At 49.0% G+C, this 17,153-nt stretch overlaps 1 protein-coding gene across 1 annotated transcript in view; it reads right to left on the bottom strand.

Moving 5' to 3' along the window:
- The window catches only part of grhl2b (grainyhead-like transcription factor 2b), a 105,498-nt gene that overhangs the window by 63,195 nt on the left and 25,150 nt on the right, over nt 1-17,153 (bottom strand). The window contains exons 5-8 of the mRNA XM_031789180.1: nt 16,683-16,741; nt 16,402-16,558; nt 13,358-13,469; nt 447-541 (exon numbers count right to left, since the gene is read on the bottom strand). Coding sequence (XP_031645040.1) covers nt 447-541; nt 13,358-13,469; nt 16,402-16,558; nt 16,683-16,741 — 423 coding nt within the window. The remainder of the gene's footprint in view (nt 1-446; nt 542-13,357; nt 13,470-16,401; nt 16,559-16,682; nt 16,742-17,153) is intronic.

Below are 17,153 nucleotides of genomic sequence, written 5' to 3'. Positions count from 1 at the left end.
GTGTGTGGACTCTGGGGATTGTGGCGATATTTGTGGGTGGACTGTGTGGACTAGTGGACTGTGGGGCCTTTGGGGACTGTGTGGACTATGTGTGTGTGGACTTTGGGGACTGTGGGTACGGTGATATTGTATTGTAGGTTGATTGTCACACTTTACTCTGTGGACCTGGTCTAGATTGTAGAGGTCGATGGTCGTGCCCCAGCGGAAATCGAATTAGCATAATACAAAAATCCACACACAATGACACGTTGTAATAACACACACAATGACATGTTATAATAACACACACAATGACATGTTATAATAACACACACAATGACACATTCTAGTAACACACACAGATTTGTATTTTTTCAAAATCAAGTCAGAAATTTCTATATGAAAATTACAAACTTCAGAAGTCATTTTAAACCTCAAATACTCTACGCTGCCCATGTTGTTTTTACCTTGGCCTCTTCGTTCACATCCCAGGTGAAGGAGACAGCGTTGTAGGCTATCTCCTCAATGTTACCGATGGTGTTGAAGCTCTCCTTATAGTCCGCTGGAGGGTAGGAGGGATGTAGGGAAGGAAGGAGGGAAGGAGAGAAGGAGGGAAGGGAGGAAGGAGGGATGGAGGGAAGGAGGGATGTAGAGAAGGAGAGAAGGAGGGAAAGAGGGATGGAGAGAAGGAGGGATGGAGGGAAGGAGGGATGGAGGGAAGGAGGGAAGGAGGGATGGAGGGAAGGAGGGATGAGGGAAGGAGGGAAGGAGGGATGAGGGAAGGAGGGAAGGAGGGATAGAAGGAAGGAGGGATGGAGGGAAGGAGGGATGTAGAGAAGGAGGGAGGAGGGAAGGAGGGATGGAGGGAAGGAGGGATGGAGGGAAGGAGAGATGAGGGAAGGAGGGAAGGAGGGAAGAAGGGATGGAGGGAAGGAGGGAAGGAGAGAAGGAGGGAAGGAGGGATGGAAGGAGGGATGTAGAGAAGGAGGGAAGGAGAGATGGAGGGAGGAGGGATGGAGAGAAGGAGGGATGGAGGGAAGGATAGATGAGAGGAGGGAAGAAAGGAAGGACACAGGGATTTAGAGAAGGAGGGAAGGGAGGAAGGAGGGAAGGAGAGAAGGAGGGATGGAGGGATGGAGGGATGGAGGGATGGAGGGAAGGAGGGATGAGGGAAGGAGGGAAGGAGGGATGGAGGGAAGGGGAGAAGGAGGGAAGGAGGGATGGAAGGAAGGAGGGAGGGATGGAGGGAAGGATAGATGAGAGGAGGGAAGAAAGGAAGGACACAGGGATTTAGAGAAGGAGGGAAGGGAGGAAGGAGGGAAGGAGAGAAGGAGAGAAGGATAGAAGGAGGGAAGGAGGGAAGGATAGAAGGAGGGAAGGAGGGAAGGAAGGATGAGAGGAGGGAAAGAATGGAAGGTCAGATGGGATTAATTCTCACAACACATGCTCAACCTTCCACCCAGCTAAAGTTTTGAGTGTCAATGAGAAGAAATGCAGGATGAATATATAAATGGTTCAACACTATCAGCAAACATATCTACAGTTGAAGTCGTAAGTAAGTCATTTTCCAAGCTGTGTATGTAAACGTCTGACCCACTGAAATTGTGATACAGTGAATTATAAATGAAATAATCTCTCTGTAAATAATTGTTGGAAAAATGACTTGTGTCATGCACAAAGTAGATCTCCTAACTGACTTGCCAAAACTATAGTTTGTCAACAAGAAATTTGTGGAGTGGTTGAAAAATGAGTTTTAATGACTCCAACCTAAGTGTGTGTAAACTTCTGACTTCAACAGTAGGTCTTGTTAGTTCAAATTTGACAAGTGGTTTTCTTTTATTAAAACAACAAGTGGCTATCGCAGAAAACCCCACACCAACTCTATCTGAAACCACTATAAACATATGCACAGGCCAATATGATAAAGTTGTTATCAGCTAAAACAGGAAGCCATTGTTCAGGCTGATTAGGAACTCTGTGGTATCAAACAGCAAGTTCTTGATATCTCCTATCTGGCAATGTAAACAAACTCCCTGGTTTCAAAACAAAGCACTGGTAAATACAGGAGGCTATTCTTATTTCATCTACCACTATTACCCCAGGACATGTTAGTTCATCTATCACTATTACCCCAGGACATGTCAGTTCATCTACCACTATTACCCCAGGACATGTCAGTTCATCTACCACTATTACCCCAGGACATGTCAGTTCATCTACCACTATTACCCCAGGACATGTCAGTTCATCTACCACTATTACCCCAGGACATGTCAGTTCATCTACCACTATTACCCCAGGACATGTCAGTTCATCTACCACTATTACCCCAGGACATGTTAGTTCATCTACCACTATTACCCCAGGACATGTTAGTTCATCTACCACTATTACCCCAGGACATGTCAGTTCATCTATCACTATTACCCCAGGACATGTCAGTTCATCTACCACTATTACCCCAGGACATGTCAGTTCATCTACCACTATTACCCCAGGACATGTCAGTTCATCTACCACTATTACCCCAGGACATGTCAGTTCATCTACCACTATTACCCCAGGACATGTCAGTTCATCTACCACTATTACCCCAGGACATGTCAGTTCATCTACCACTATTACCCCAGGACATGTCAGTTCATCTACCACTATTACCCCAGGACATGTCAGTTCATCTACCACTATTACCCCAGGACATGTCAGTTCATCTACCACTATTACCCCAGGACATGTCAGTTCATCTACCACTATTACCCCAGGACATGTCAGTTCATCTACCACTATTACCCCAGGACATGTCAGTTCATCTACCACTATTACCCCAGGACATGTCAGTTCATCTATCACTATTACCCCAGGACATGTCAGTTCATCTACCACTATTACCCCAGGACATGTCAGTTCATCTACCACTATTTCCCCAGGACATGTCAGTTCATCTACCACTATTTCCCCAGGACATGTCAGTTCATCTACCACTATTACCCCAGGACATGTCAGTTCATCTACCACTATTTCCCCAGGACATGTCAGTTCATCTACCACTATTACCCCAGGACATGTCAGTTCATCTACCACTATTACCCCAGGACATGTCAGTTCATCTACCACTATTTCCCCAGGACATGTCAGTTCATCTACCACTATTACCCCAGGACATGTCAGTTCATCTACCACTATTTCCCCAGGACATGTCAGTTCATCTACCACAATTACCCCAGGACATGTCAGTTCATCTACCACTATTTCCCCAGGACATGTCAGTTCATCTACCACTATTACCCCAGGACATGTCAGTTCATCTATCACTATTACCCCAGGACATGTCAGTTCATCTACCACTATTTCCCCAGGACATGTCCGTTCATCTACCACTATTACCCCAGGACATGTTAGTTCATCTACCACTATTACCCCAGGACATGTCAGGTCATCTACCACTATTACCCCAGGACATGTCAGTTCATCTACCACTATTACCCCAGGACATGTCAGTTCATCTACCACTATTTCCCCAGGACATGTCAGTTAATCTACCACTATTACCCCAGGACATGTCAGTTCATCTACCACTATTTCCCCAGGACATGTCAGTTCAACTACCACTATTACCCCAGGACATGTCAGTTCATCTACCACTATTTCCCCAGGACATGTCAGTTCATCTACCACTATTACCCCAGGACATGTCAGTTCATCTACCACTATTTCCCCAGGACATGTCAGTTCATCTACCACAATTACCCCAGGACATGTCAGTTCATCTACCACTATTTCCCCAGGACATGTCAGTTCATCTACCACTATTACCCCAGGACATGTCAGTTCATCTATCACTATTACCCCAGGACATGTCAGTTCATCTACCACTATTTCCCCAGGACATGTCCGTTCATCTACCACTATTACCCCAGGACATGTTAGTTCATCTACCACTATTACCCCAGGACATGTCAGGTCATCTACCACTATTACCCCAGGACATGTCAGTTCAACTACCACTATTACCCCAGGACATGTCAGTTCATCTACCACTATTACCCCAGGACAGGTCAGTTCATCTACCACTATTACCCCAGGACATGTCAGTTCAACTACCACTATTACCCCAGGACATGTCAGTTCAACTACCACTATTACCCCAGGACAGGTCAGTTCATCTACCACTATTACCCCAGGACATGTCAGTTCAACTACCACTATTACCCCAGGACAGGTCAGTTCATCTACCACTATTACCCCAGGACATGTCAGTTCAACTACCACTATTACCCCAGGACATGTCAGTTCAACTACCACTATTAACCCAGGACATGTCAGTTCAACTATCTACCCCCAAACCTCTCTAACCCTCTCTACCTCAAAACCCCTATACCCCCAAAACGTCTGTGCCGGGTGGAGATTATAACAGAACATGGCCAATATGTTCAAATGTTCATAAATGACCAGCATGGTCAAATAATAATAATCACAGTGGTTGTAGAGGGTGCAACAGCACTTCAGGAGTAAATGTCAGTTGGCTTTTCTTAGCCGATCATTCAGATTCTGATACGCATCACTTATGAAGCCCTTTTCCCCACTAGGAGATAAACGGAATAATAAGTCAAAGCCTGGCTATGTCACTCCACTCCCCACTCCATTCCAGGTTTTCACAGGTGCACAGCCAGTCAGTCAGCCAGGCAGTCAGGCAGGTTGCATCCTGGTCCTCGTCCGTTAGTTCCCCGTTAAATAGATCCATTCAAATCCCAGGTCCCATGACACACACAGCCTCAGGCCTCCAAGCCTCCAGGCAGAGCCAGGGAACAATCCTGAACCAACTGCTATTCAAATCCCAGCCTAGCCTGGCGGTGTCATGTTGCACCTCCCATGTGCTGCTGCCACTATCCAGACCAGACCTGGGCTGTACTACAGTTTACTGTTTGTCATTTGACCAGGGGGTCACCTCTCTCCTCTTCTGCTACTAATCCTTCAGGGTCAGGTTAGCCTAAACCCCCACCCCACACAGACACAATGACATATGGGTAAATTAAGCTACAGTATAGTTAGGAAGCAAGTGATGAACCAAACCATTGATCTTTCTGATCTTACCAACAGATTTCATTACTTTGCTACAGACAAATTGAATATGATTTTTTCAGGATAACTTTTAACTCCCTGGAATCTAGTGTATGTGACTTGTTCTATTTCATTCCCACCAATTGAGATTCTTTCTCTTTTTGATTAAATGCATTTATATCTTGGCCCTGGTAGATGCACAGCCGTTTGCAAAAACACATTGTTCTCTAATATAAACATAACTATTTAACCAATTATATGCATAATCATGAAAAATATAATAATGTAATTTACTAAGTAATATTTCATGATCAACCGTGTCAAACGCTTTGGATAAATCTAAATAGATGCCTAGAGTGTATTCATTGTTGTTCACGGCTGTAAAGATTTTTATCCACAAGTTGCAAAAGAGACATATCTGTGGAGTAGTTTTTACCAAAACCATATTACAGTGTTGCTTAAAAATGTTTAACATTCTCTTATACAACTATTTTTCTAGGATTTTAGAAAAACATAGTACAGATATTGGGCGATAATTTGTGAAAGATCTTGGATTTATAGTGGTGGATAACTCATTTTCAAATCTTGGATTCATAGTGGTGGATAACTCATTTTCAAATCTTGGATTCATAGTGGTGGATAACTCATTTTCAAATCTTGGATTCATAGTGGTGGATAACTCATTTTCAAATCTTGGATTCATAGTGGTGGATAACTCATTTTCAAATCTTGGATTCATAGTGGTGGATAACTCATTTTCAAATCTTGGATTCATAGTGGTGGATAACTCATTTTCAAATCTTGGATTTATAGTGGTGGATAACTCATTTTCAAATCTTGGATTCATAGTGGTGGATAACTCATTTTCAAATCTTGGATTCATAGTGGTGGATAACTCATTTTCAAATCTTGGATTCATAGTGGTGGATAACTCATTTTCAAATCTTGGATTCATAGTGGTGGATAACTCATTTTCAAATCTTGGATTTATAGTGGTGGATAACTCATTTTCAAATCTTGGATTTATAGTGGTGGATAACTCATTTTCAAATCTTGGATTCATAGTGGTGGATAACTCATTTTCAAATCTTGGATTTATAGTGGTGGATAACTCATTTTCAAATCTTGGATTTATAGTGGTGGATAACTCATTTTCAAATCTTGGATTCATAGTGGTGGATAACTCATTTTCAAATCTTGGATTTATAGTGGTGGATAACTCATTTTCAAATCTTGGATTTATAGTGGTGGATAACTCATTTTCAAATCTTGGATTCATAGTGGTGGATAACTCATTTTCAAATCTTTAGGAACAATACCAGTGTGCATACATTTGGTGAATGATCGGCTATACGTTAGAGGCTCAGTGATCGAGGAAGACACTGATTTCAACAAAGAGGAAACCAATCTCATCATGAATGTTGTGAATGTGTTACATTTGTCAAAGAACATAGAGGAAGTTGATGGAAATGCCTTGGATTATATTAAGGGACATTTTCCTGCTGCTGACATCTTTAAGTTACCAATTACCTCCTTCACATCAGGAGGATCCAACTGAAGCGGAGAAGGAAAATGTCCCTTAATATAATCCAAGGCATTTCCATCAACTTCCTCTATGTTCTTTGACAAATGTACCACATTCACAACAAAGGTATTACATTGACATGAAATGATATCAGGATCACTATAGGTCTGATTTCCAACAATACATTGAGGTGAAATAGTTGTAGATGCCTTTCTCTTATTAATTAAACAGCTTTTCCAAGTTGACTTTATTCATTCAACAAGTGGTTTCAGACTAAATAACCGCTCACTTCCTCATTGAGTAATAAACTGTCTGGATGATATGCATATATCTGTTATATCTGAGGCCTAGAGTGAAAAACGAATTATATGCTGCCTTGACAGACATGACAGGACTGGGACAAATGGGAAAAGTGCATTGTGATATTCTGTTGATATTATGATAAAACAACAACAGACAACCAACTGCTAAATCATGTCACTAAATCATGTCAATTGTTTAGACATGTAACAAACACATCCCACATATTCATTTACTAGACTTAATATCAAACTCTGAGCATAACATCACCCTTTCAGCCCCTCAGGCCTCAATCAGAGAGGTACAACACAGAAAGGTACACTGGCTGGCTGAGGCATTCCTCTCTCTGTCCAAACAAGCCATGCATTTCTCCCATCTGCCCTGATTCTCCCACCTTACATACCACCACTGCTGCTTCTCAGCCTCTCTCTGCAGGTCGCAGCTTGCCATGTGGAACAGATCCTTCATGCCTCTCAGTCAGACTCACTCAACATGACTGGAGAGAAATGGTTCACATTCAAATACACCGACTGATAATTGCGAAATGTTTGTCAGTAAAAACTCTGACCCACTAAAAATAAATTTAAAAAAAATAAACATCCAAAATTAAGCAATAAAATTAAGCAATAGAACCACGAATGAGAGTCATGCTTCTCCTTTCACTACAATCCCCCAGGAAATGTTAATTATCTACGTAACTATGCGGGACTAACAACACCCAGTCATTAACTGAATTAATGCCCCTCAACAGCACAATGGAGAGGAGGGATATGAAAGGGAGAAGAGAGGAGGTGAGGAGGAGGGATATGAAAGGGAGACGAGAGGAGGTAAGGAGGGGTATGAAGGAGATCTCTCTCTGTGGAACAGTGACAGTGTTGGTAGGCTCAGGCAGGGGGATGTGACTGGTGGTAGGCCCAGGCAGGGGGATGTGACTGGTGGTAGGCCCAGGCAGGGGATGTGACTGGTGGTAGGCCCAGGCAGGGGGATGTGACTGGTGGTAGGCCCAGGCAGGGGGATGTGACTGGTGGTCGGCCCAGGCAGGGGGATGTGACTGGTGGTAGGCCCAGGCAGGGGGATGTGATTGGTGGTGGCCCAGGCAGGGGGATGTGACTGGTGGTAGGCCTAGGCAGGGGGATGTGACTGGTGGTAGGCCCAGGAAGGGGGATGTGACTGGTGGTAGGCCCAGGCAGGGGGATGTGACTGGTGGTAGGCCCAGGCAGGGGGATGTGACTGGTGGTAGGCCCAGGCAGGGGGATGTGACTGGTGGTAGGCCCAGGCAGGGGGATGTGGAACAGTGACTGGTGGTAGGCCCAGGCAGGGTGATGTGACTGCTGGTAGGCCCAGGAAGGGGGATGTGACAGGTGGTCGGCCCAGGCAGGGGGATGTGACTGGTGGTAGGCCCAGGCAGGGGGATGTGACTGGTGGTAGGCCTAGGCAGGGGGATGTGACTTCTGGTAGGCCCAGGCAGGGGGATGTGACTGGTGGTAGGCCTAGGCAGGGGGATGTGACTGGTGGTAGGCCCAGGCAGGGGGATGTGACTGGTGGTAGGCCCAGGCAGGGGGATGTGGAACAGTGACTGGTGGTAGGCCCAGGCAGGGGGATGTGACTGGTGGTAGGCCCAGGCAGGGGGGTGTGATTGGTGGTGGCCCAGGCAGGGGGCTGTAACTGGTGGTAGGCCCAGGCAGGGGTATATGGAACAGTGACTGGTGGTAGGCCCAGGCAGGGGGATGTGACTGGTGGTAGGTCCAGGCAGGGGGATGTGATTGGTGGTGGCCCAGGCAGCGGGATGTGACTGGTGGTAGGCCCAGGCAGGGGGATGTGACTGGTGGTCGGCCCAGGCAGGGGGATGTGACTGGTGGTAGGCCCAGGCAGGGGGATGTGATTGGTGGTGGCCCAGGCAGGGGGATGTGACTGGTGGTAGGCCTAGGCAGGGGGATGTGACTGGTGGTAGGCCCAGGCAGGGGGATGTGACTGTTGGTAGGCCTAGGCAGGGGGATGTGACTGGTGGTAGGCCCAGGCAGGGGGGTGTGATTGGTGGTGGCCCAGGCAGGGGGATGTGACTGGTGGTAGGCCCAGGCAGGGGGATGTGACTGGTGGTAGGCCCAGGCAGGGGGATGTGACTGGTGGTAGGCCTAGGCAGGGGGATGTGACTGGCGGTAGGCCCAGGCAGGGGGATGTGACTGGTGGTAGGCCCAGGCAGGGGGATGTGACTGGTGGTATGCCCAGGCAGGGGGCTGTGACTGGTGGTAGGCCTAGGAAGGGGGATGTGACTGGCGGTAGGCCCAGGCAGGGGGATGTGACTGGTGGTAGGCACAGGCAGGGGGATGTGACTGGTGGTAGGCCCAGGCAAGGGGCTGTAACTGGTGGTAGGCCCAGGAAGGGGGGTGTGGAACAGTGACTGGTGGTAGGCCCAGGCAGGGGGATGTGACTGGTGGTAGGCCCAGGCAGGGGGATGTGACTGGTGGTAGGCCCAGGCAGGGGGATGTGACTGGTGGTCGGCCCAGGCAGGGGGATGTGACTGGTGGTAGGCCCAGGCAGGGGGATGTGGAACAGTGACTGGTGGTAGGCCCAGGCAGGGTGATGTGACTGCTGGTAGGCCCTGGCAGGGGGATGTGACTGGTGGTAGGCCCAGGCAGGGGGATGTGACTGGTGGTAGGCCCAGGCAGGGGGATGTGACTGGTGGTAGGCCCAGGCAGGGGGATGTGACTGGTGGTAGGCCCAGGCAGGGGGATGTGACTGGTGGTAGGCCTAGGCAGGGGGATGTGACTGGTGGTAGGCCCAGGCAGGGGGATGTGACTGGTGGTAGGCCTAGGCAGGGGGATGTGACTGGTGGTAGGCCCAGGCAGGGGGATGTGACTGGTGGTAGGCCCAGGCAGGGGGATGTGGAACAGTGACTGGTGGTAGGCCCAGGCAGGGGGATGTGACTGGTGGTAGGCCCAGGCAGGGGGGTGTGATTGGTGGTGGCCCAGGCAGGGGGCTGTAACTGGTGGTAGGCCCAGGCAGGGGGATATGGAACAGTGACTGGTGGTAGGCCCAGGCAGGGGGATGTGACTGGTGGTAGGCCCAGGCAGGGGGGTGTGATTGGTGGTGGCCCAGGCAGCGGGATGTGACTGGTGGTAGGCCCAGGCAGGGGGATGTGACTGGTGGTCGGCCCAGGCAGGGGGATGTGACTGGTGGTAGGCCCAGGCAGGGGGATGTGACTGGTGGTCGGCCCAGGCAGGGGGGTGTGACTGGTGGTAGGCCCAGGCAGGGGGATGTGACTGGTGGTAGGCCCAGGCAGGGGGATGTGACTGGTGCTAGGCCCAGGCAGGGGGATGTGGAACAGTGACTGGTGGTAGGCCCAGGCAGGGGGATGTGACTGGTGGTCGGCCCAGGCAGGGGGATGTGGAACAGTGACTGGTGGTAGGCACAGGCAGGGGGATGTGACTGGTGGTAGGCCCAGGCAAGGGGCTGTAACTGGTGGTAGGCCCAGGAAGGGGGGTGTGGACCAGTGACTGGTGGTATGCCCAGGCAGGGGGATGTGACTGCTGGTAGGCCCAGGAAAGCGGATGTGACTGGTGGTAGGCCCAGGCAGGGGGCTGTGACTGGTGGTAGGCCCAGACAGGGGGCTGTAACTGGTGGTCGGCCCAGGCAGGGGGATGTGGAACAGTGACTGGTGGTAGGCCCAGGCAGGGGGATGTGACTGGTGGTAGGCCCAGGCAGGGGGATGTGACTGGTGGTCGGCCCAGGCAGGGGGATGTGACTGGTGGTCGGCCCAGGCAGGGGGATGTGACTGGTGGTAGGCCCAGGCAGGGGGATGTGACTGGTGGTAGGCCCAGGCAGGGGGATGTGACTGGTGGTATGCCCAGGCAGGGGGATGTGACTGGTGGTATGCCCAGGCAGGGGGATGTGACTGGTGGTAGGCCTAGGCAGGGGGATGTGACTGGTGGTAGGCCCAGGCAGGGGGATGTGACTGGTGGTAGGCCCAGGCAGGGGGATGTGGAACAGTGACTGGTGGTAGGCCCAGGCAGCGGGATGTGACTGGTGGTAGGGCCAGGCAGGGGGATGTGACTGGTGGTCGGCCCAGGCAGGGGGATGTGACTGGTGGTAGGCCCAGGCAGGGGGGTGTGATTGGTGGTGGCCCAGGCAGGGGGCTGTAACTGGTGGTAGGCCCAGGCAGGGGGATATGGAACAGTGACTGGTGGTAGGCCCAGGCAGGGGGATGTGACTGGTGGTAGGCCCAGGCAGGGGGATGTGATTGGTGGTGGCCCAGGCAGCGGGATGTGACTGGTGGTAGGCCCAGGCAGGGGGATGTGACTGGTGGTCGGCCCAGGCAGGGGGATGTGACTGGTGGTAGGCCCAGGCAGGGGGATGTGACTGGTGGTGGCCCAGGCAGGGGGATGTGACTGGTGGTAGGCCCAGGAAGGGGGATGTGACTGGTGGTAGGCCCAGGAAGGGGGATGTGACTGGTGGTAGGCCCAGGCAGGGGGATGTGACTGGTGGTAGGCCTAGGCAGGGGAATGTGACTGGTGGTAGGCCCAGACAGGGGGGTGTGATTGGTGGTGAACCAGGCAGGGGGATGTGACTGGTGGTAGGCCCAGGCAGGGGGATGTGACTGGTGGTAGGCCCAGGCAGGGGGATGTGACTGGTGGTAGGCCTAGGCAGGGGGATGTGACTGTTGGTAGGCCTAGGCAGGGGAATTTGCCTGGTGGTAGGCCCAGGCAGGGGGGTGTGATTGGTGGTGAACCAGGCAGGGGGATGTGACTGGTGGTAGGCCCAGGCAGGGGGATGTGACTGGTGGTAGGCCCAGGCAGGGGGATGTGACTGGTGGTAGGCCTAGGCAGGGGGATGTGACTGGTGGTAGGCCCAGGCAGGGGGATGTGACTGGTGGTAGGCCTAGGCAGGGGAATGTGACTGGTGGTAGGCCCAGGCAGGGGGGTGTGATTGGTGGTGAACCAGGCAGGGGGATGTGACTGGTGGTAGGCCCAGGCAGGGGGATGTGACTGGTGGTAGGCCCAGGCAGGGGGATGTGACTGGTGGTAGGCCTAGGCAGGGGGATGTGACTGGTGGTAGGCCCAGGCAGGGGGATGTGACTGGTGGTAGGCCCAGGCAGGGGGATGTGGAACAGTGACTGGTGGTAGACCCAGGCAGGGGGATGTGACTGGTGGTAGGCCCAGGCAGGGAGGTGTGCTTGGTGGTGGCCCAGGCATGGGGATGTGACTGGTGGTAGGCCTAGGCAGGGGGATGTGACTGGTGGTAGGCCCAGGCAGGGGGATGTGACTGGTGGTCGGCCCAGGCAGGGGGATGTGACTGGTGGTAGGCCCGGGCAGAGGGATGTGGAACAGTGACTGGTGGTAGGCCCAGGCAGGGGGCTGTGACTGGTGGTAGGCCCAGGCAGGGGGATGTGCAACAGTGACTGGTGGTAGGCCCAGGCAGGGGGATGTGACTGGTTGTAGGCCCGGGCAGGGGGTTGTGGAACAGTGACTGGTGGTAGGCCCAGGCAGGGGGATGTGACTGGTGGTAGGCCCAGGCAGGGGGATGTGGAACAGTGACTGGTGGTAGGCCCAGGCAGGGGGATGTGACTGGTTGTAGGCCCGGGCAGGGGGTTGTGGAACAGTGACTGGTGGTAGGCCCAGGCAGGGGGATGTGACTGGTGGTAGGCCCAGGCAGGGGGATGTGCAACAGTGACTGGTGGTAGGCCCAGGCATGGGGATGTGACTGGTGGTAGGCCCAGACAGGGGGATGTGGAACAGTGACTGGTGGTAGGCCCAGGCAGGGGGCTGTGACTGGTGGTAGGCCCAGGCAGGGGGATGTGGAACAGTGACTGGTGGTAGGCCCAGGCAGGGGGATGTGACTGGTGGTAGGCCCAGGCAGGGGGATGTGCAACAGTGACTGGTGGTAGGCCCAGGCAGGGGGATGTGACTGGTGGTAGGCCCAGGCAGGGGCATGTGGAACATTGACTGGTGGTAGGCTCAGGCAGGGGGATGTGGAACAGTGACGGGTGGTAGGCCCAGGCAGGGGCATGTGGAACAGTGACTGGTGGTAGGCCCAGGCAGTGGGATGTGACTGGTGGTAGGCCCAGGCAGGGGGATGTGCAACAGTGACTGGTGGTAGGCCCAGGCAGGGGCATGTGGAACAGTGACGGGTTGTAGGCCCAGGCAGGGGGATGTGGAACAGTGACGGGTGGTAGGCCTGCCCAATACTAGTCAGTAAATGGATACATACCATACTAACAGTATTTAGACAGGTTTACCTACAGGCATATAGCTTTAATTTGTAGAATCTTTCCAAATTTCGTGGTCTGAGTGACTTTCAACAAACTCTAATTCTATACTCTTACCAAGTTACCAAAGTCTAGTACACTTATAAAAACTGTGCTGGTGGGAGTGCCAGTATGGTTAATTAGTTAGTTAGTTAGTTACAGGTCTTACCTATGACTAGTACTCTCTGTTTAGCAGTGTGTTGGCGGGAGTGCTAGTATGGTTAATTAGTTAGTTAGTTAGTTACAGGTCTTACCTATGTCTAGTACTCTCTGTTTAGCAGTGTGTTGGCGGGAGTGCCAGTACTTCCAGTACTTCAGCTGTTCGTCTCTGTTCTTGTCTTCACTGAACACCACCATGATGACACTCTGTCAGAGGAATAGGAGACAGGACGATGATTAGCAACATTACTGTAGATCAGGGATGGGCAAACGTTTGGGCTTGAGGGCCACATCGGGATTAGGAAATTCAACTGAGAGTCACTCAGTTTTTTTTACTATTTATTTTTTTGGCTAAATCTATTTGCGGTCCAGAATATATATAGGTCCATTATCATTTTTACATACACTGAGAGGAAAAACATTAGGAACACCTTCCTAATATTGAGTTGCACCCACTTTTGCCCTCAGAAAAGACTCAATTTGTTATTTTGCCAAACTTAATCTTATATTTTAATTGGCCAGTCTGAGATAAGGCTTTTTCTTTGGAACTCTGCCTAGAAGGCCAGCATCCCGAAGTTGCCTCTTCACTGTTGACGTTGAGACTGGTGTTTTGTGGGTACTATTTAATGAAGCTGCCAGTTGAGGACTTGTGAGGCATCTGTTTCTCAAACTAGATACTCTAATGTACTTGTCCTCTTGCTCAGTTGTGCACTGGGGCCTCCCACTCCTCTTTCTATTCTGGTTAGAGCCCGTTTGCGCTGATCTGTGAAGGGAGTAGTACACAGCGTTGTACGACATCTTCAATTTCTTTGCAATTTCTTGCATGAAATAGCCTTAATTTCTCATAACAAGAATAGACTGACGAGTTTCAGAAGAAAGTTTGTTGTTTCTGGCCATTTTGAGCCTGTAATCAAACCCACAAATGCTGATGCTCCAGATACTCAAGTAGTTTAAAGAAGGCCAGTTTTATTGCTTCTTTAATCAGACAACAGTTTTCAGCTGTGCTAACATAATTGCAAAAGGGTTTTATAATGATCAAATACCGTTTTAAAACTATAAACTTGGATTAGCTAACACAACATGCCATTGGAACACAGGAGTGATGGTTGCGGATGATGGGCCTCCGTACACCTATGTAGATATTCCATTAAAAATCTGCTGTTTCAAGCAACAATAATCATTTACAATGTCTACACTGTGTATTTCCGATCAATTTGATGTTATTTTAATGGACAAAAATGTACTTTTCTTTCAAAAACAAGGACACTTCTAAGTGACCCCAAACTTTAGAACGGCAGTGTACATGAATCCAATTATCATTATTTTATACTCAAAAGCTATTTAGCTCCCAGAGAACTAAAGATGTGATAGTTAGCTCCCAGAGTACTAAAGGTGTGATAGTTAGCTCCCAGAGTAATACAAAATGTACTAGTTAGCTCCCAGAGAACTCCTAAAGATGTTCTAGTTAGCACCCAGAGTACTAAAAATGTGCTAGTTAACTCCCAGAGTACTCCTAAAGATGTGCTAGTTAACTCCCAGAGTACTAAAGATGTGCTAGTTAGCTCCCAGATTACTAAAAATGTGCTAGTTAGTTCACAGAGTATTCCTAAAGATGTGCTAGTTAGCTCCCAGATTACAAAATATGTGCTAGTTAGTTCCCAGAGTACTAAAGATGTGCTAGTTAGTTCCCAGAGTACTAAAGATGTGCTAGTTAACTCCCAGAGTACTAAAGATGTGCTAGTTAACTCCCAGAGTACTCCTAAGAAATATATATTTTTTATTTATTTAACCTTTATTTAACCAGGTGGGCAAGTTGAGAACAAGTTCTCATTTACAATTGCGACCTGGCCAAGATAAAGCGAAGCAGTTCAACACATACAACGACACAGAGTTACACATGGAGTAAAACAAACATAGAGTCAATAATACAGTATAAACAAGTCTATATACGATGTGAGCAAATGAGGTGAGATAAGGGAGGTAAAGGCAAAAAAAGGAAGAATGTGCAAAGTAGAAAGAAAAATAATGGGGTGCAAAGGAGAAAAATAAATAAATAAATAAAATAAATAAATAAAATAAATACAGTAGGGAAAGAGGTAGTTGTTTGGGCTAAATTATAGGTGGTCTATGTACAGGTGCAGTAATCTGTGAGCTGCTCTGACAGTTGGTGCTTAAAGCTAGTGAGGGAAATAAGTGTTTCCAGTTTCTGAGATTTTTGTAGTTCGTTGCAATCATTGGCAGAAGAGAACTGGAAGGAGAGGCGGCCAAAGAAAGAATTGGTTTTGGGGGTGACTAGAGAGATATACCTGCTGGATCGTGTGCTACAGGTGGGAGATTCTATGGTGACTAGCAAGCTGAGATAAGGGGGGACTTTACCTAGCAGGGTCTTGTAGATGACATGGAGCCAGTGGTTTGGCGACGAGTACGAAGCGAGGGCCAGCCAACGAGAGCGTACAGGTCGCAATGGTGGGTAGTACATGGGGCTTTGTTGACAAAATGGATTGCACTGTGATAGACTGCATCCAATTTGTTGAGTAGGGTATTGGAGGCTATTTTGTAAATTACATCGCCGAAGTCGAGCATTGGTAGGATGGTCAGTTTTACAAGGGTATGTGTGGCAGCATGAGTGAAGGGTGCTTTGTTGCGAAATAGGAAGCCAATTCTAGATTTAACTTTGGATTGGAGATGTTTGATGTGGGTCTGGAAGGAGAGTGTACAGTCTAACCAGACACCTAGGTGCTAGTTAACTCCCAGAGTACTAAAGATGTGATAGTTAACTCCCAGAATACTCCTAAATATGTGCTAGTTAACTCCCAGAGTACTAAAGATGTGCTAGTTAACTCCCAGAGTACTCCTAAAGATGTGCTAGTTAACTCCCAGAGTACTAAAGATGTGCTAGTTAGTTCCCAGAGTACTAAAGATGGGCTAGTTAGTTCCCAGAGTACTAAAGATGTGCTAGTTAGTTCCCAGAGTACTAAAGATGTGAGAGTTAACTCCCAGAGTACTCCTAAATATGTGCTACTTAACTCCCAGAGTACTAAAGATGTGCTAGTTAGTTCCCAGAGTACTCCTAAAGATGTGCTAGTTAGTTCCCAGAGTACTAAAGATGTGCATTCTTCGTTCTCATTCTTCAACTCACCCTGACTTTGCTGATTGGATGTCTCAGGCGTTTGTTAGCTCCCAGCTCGCTGAGCGTCACAGCGTAGAACTGGCCCTTGTTCAGGTACGTCATGGGCCCCTCCCCCTGCTTCACACGCAGTGACCTGGTGGCTTCCAGCTTGTACTGAAACGTATCCCTGTTAGAAGACACAACACATGATTAGTCTGTAGATATGACTGGTGGATATCTCAGCCAACAAAAATGCTGTATATTGTCTAATTGGACAGTATGTTGTGGATGTGTTTGGAGTAGTGACTTACACTACTTGTTGGTCGAAGATAAACTCTTCCTGTGCTATAGACTTGGTTGTGTGGTATTTCTGTTGGGGGGGAAACATCAATGTGTCAGGCAGTCAGTCAGACAAGGAAAGGGGAACCAACTATGGTACATTTAGAGGAAGTTAATCAACACTTTGGTTCATTTACTGACATTTTGGCTTTTCCAGTTCTATAGCATATTGGGGCATCAGCATCAACAATTTGCTAAAGGGAAGTATCCTTCCCAAGTGGGCAAACAGGTTGCAATCACATCATTCTAAGTTGTAATGTGATTGTAATGAGTTTTGGCCATGGTGTTATAGCTTTAAGGTCCAGTACAGCCGTTATCTCAATATCAAATCATTGCTGAGTAACAATTAAGTACCTTACTGTGAATGTTTTAAATAAAAATGGTCAAAAATAGCAAAGAGGAATTTCTCAAGCAAGAATTTATCTAGAACTGTCTGGGAGTGG

The sequence above is a fragment of the Oncorhynchus kisutch genome, linkage group LG14 (genome assembly GCF_002021735.2).
Source record: "Oncorhynchus kisutch isolate 150728-3 linkage group LG14, Okis_V2, whole genome shotgun sequence".
Taxonomy (NCBI): domain Eukaryota; kingdom Metazoa; phylum Chordata; class Actinopteri; order Salmoniformes; family Salmonidae; genus Oncorhynchus; species Oncorhynchus kisutch.
This window is presented reverse-complemented; position numbering and strand designations above follow the sequence as displayed.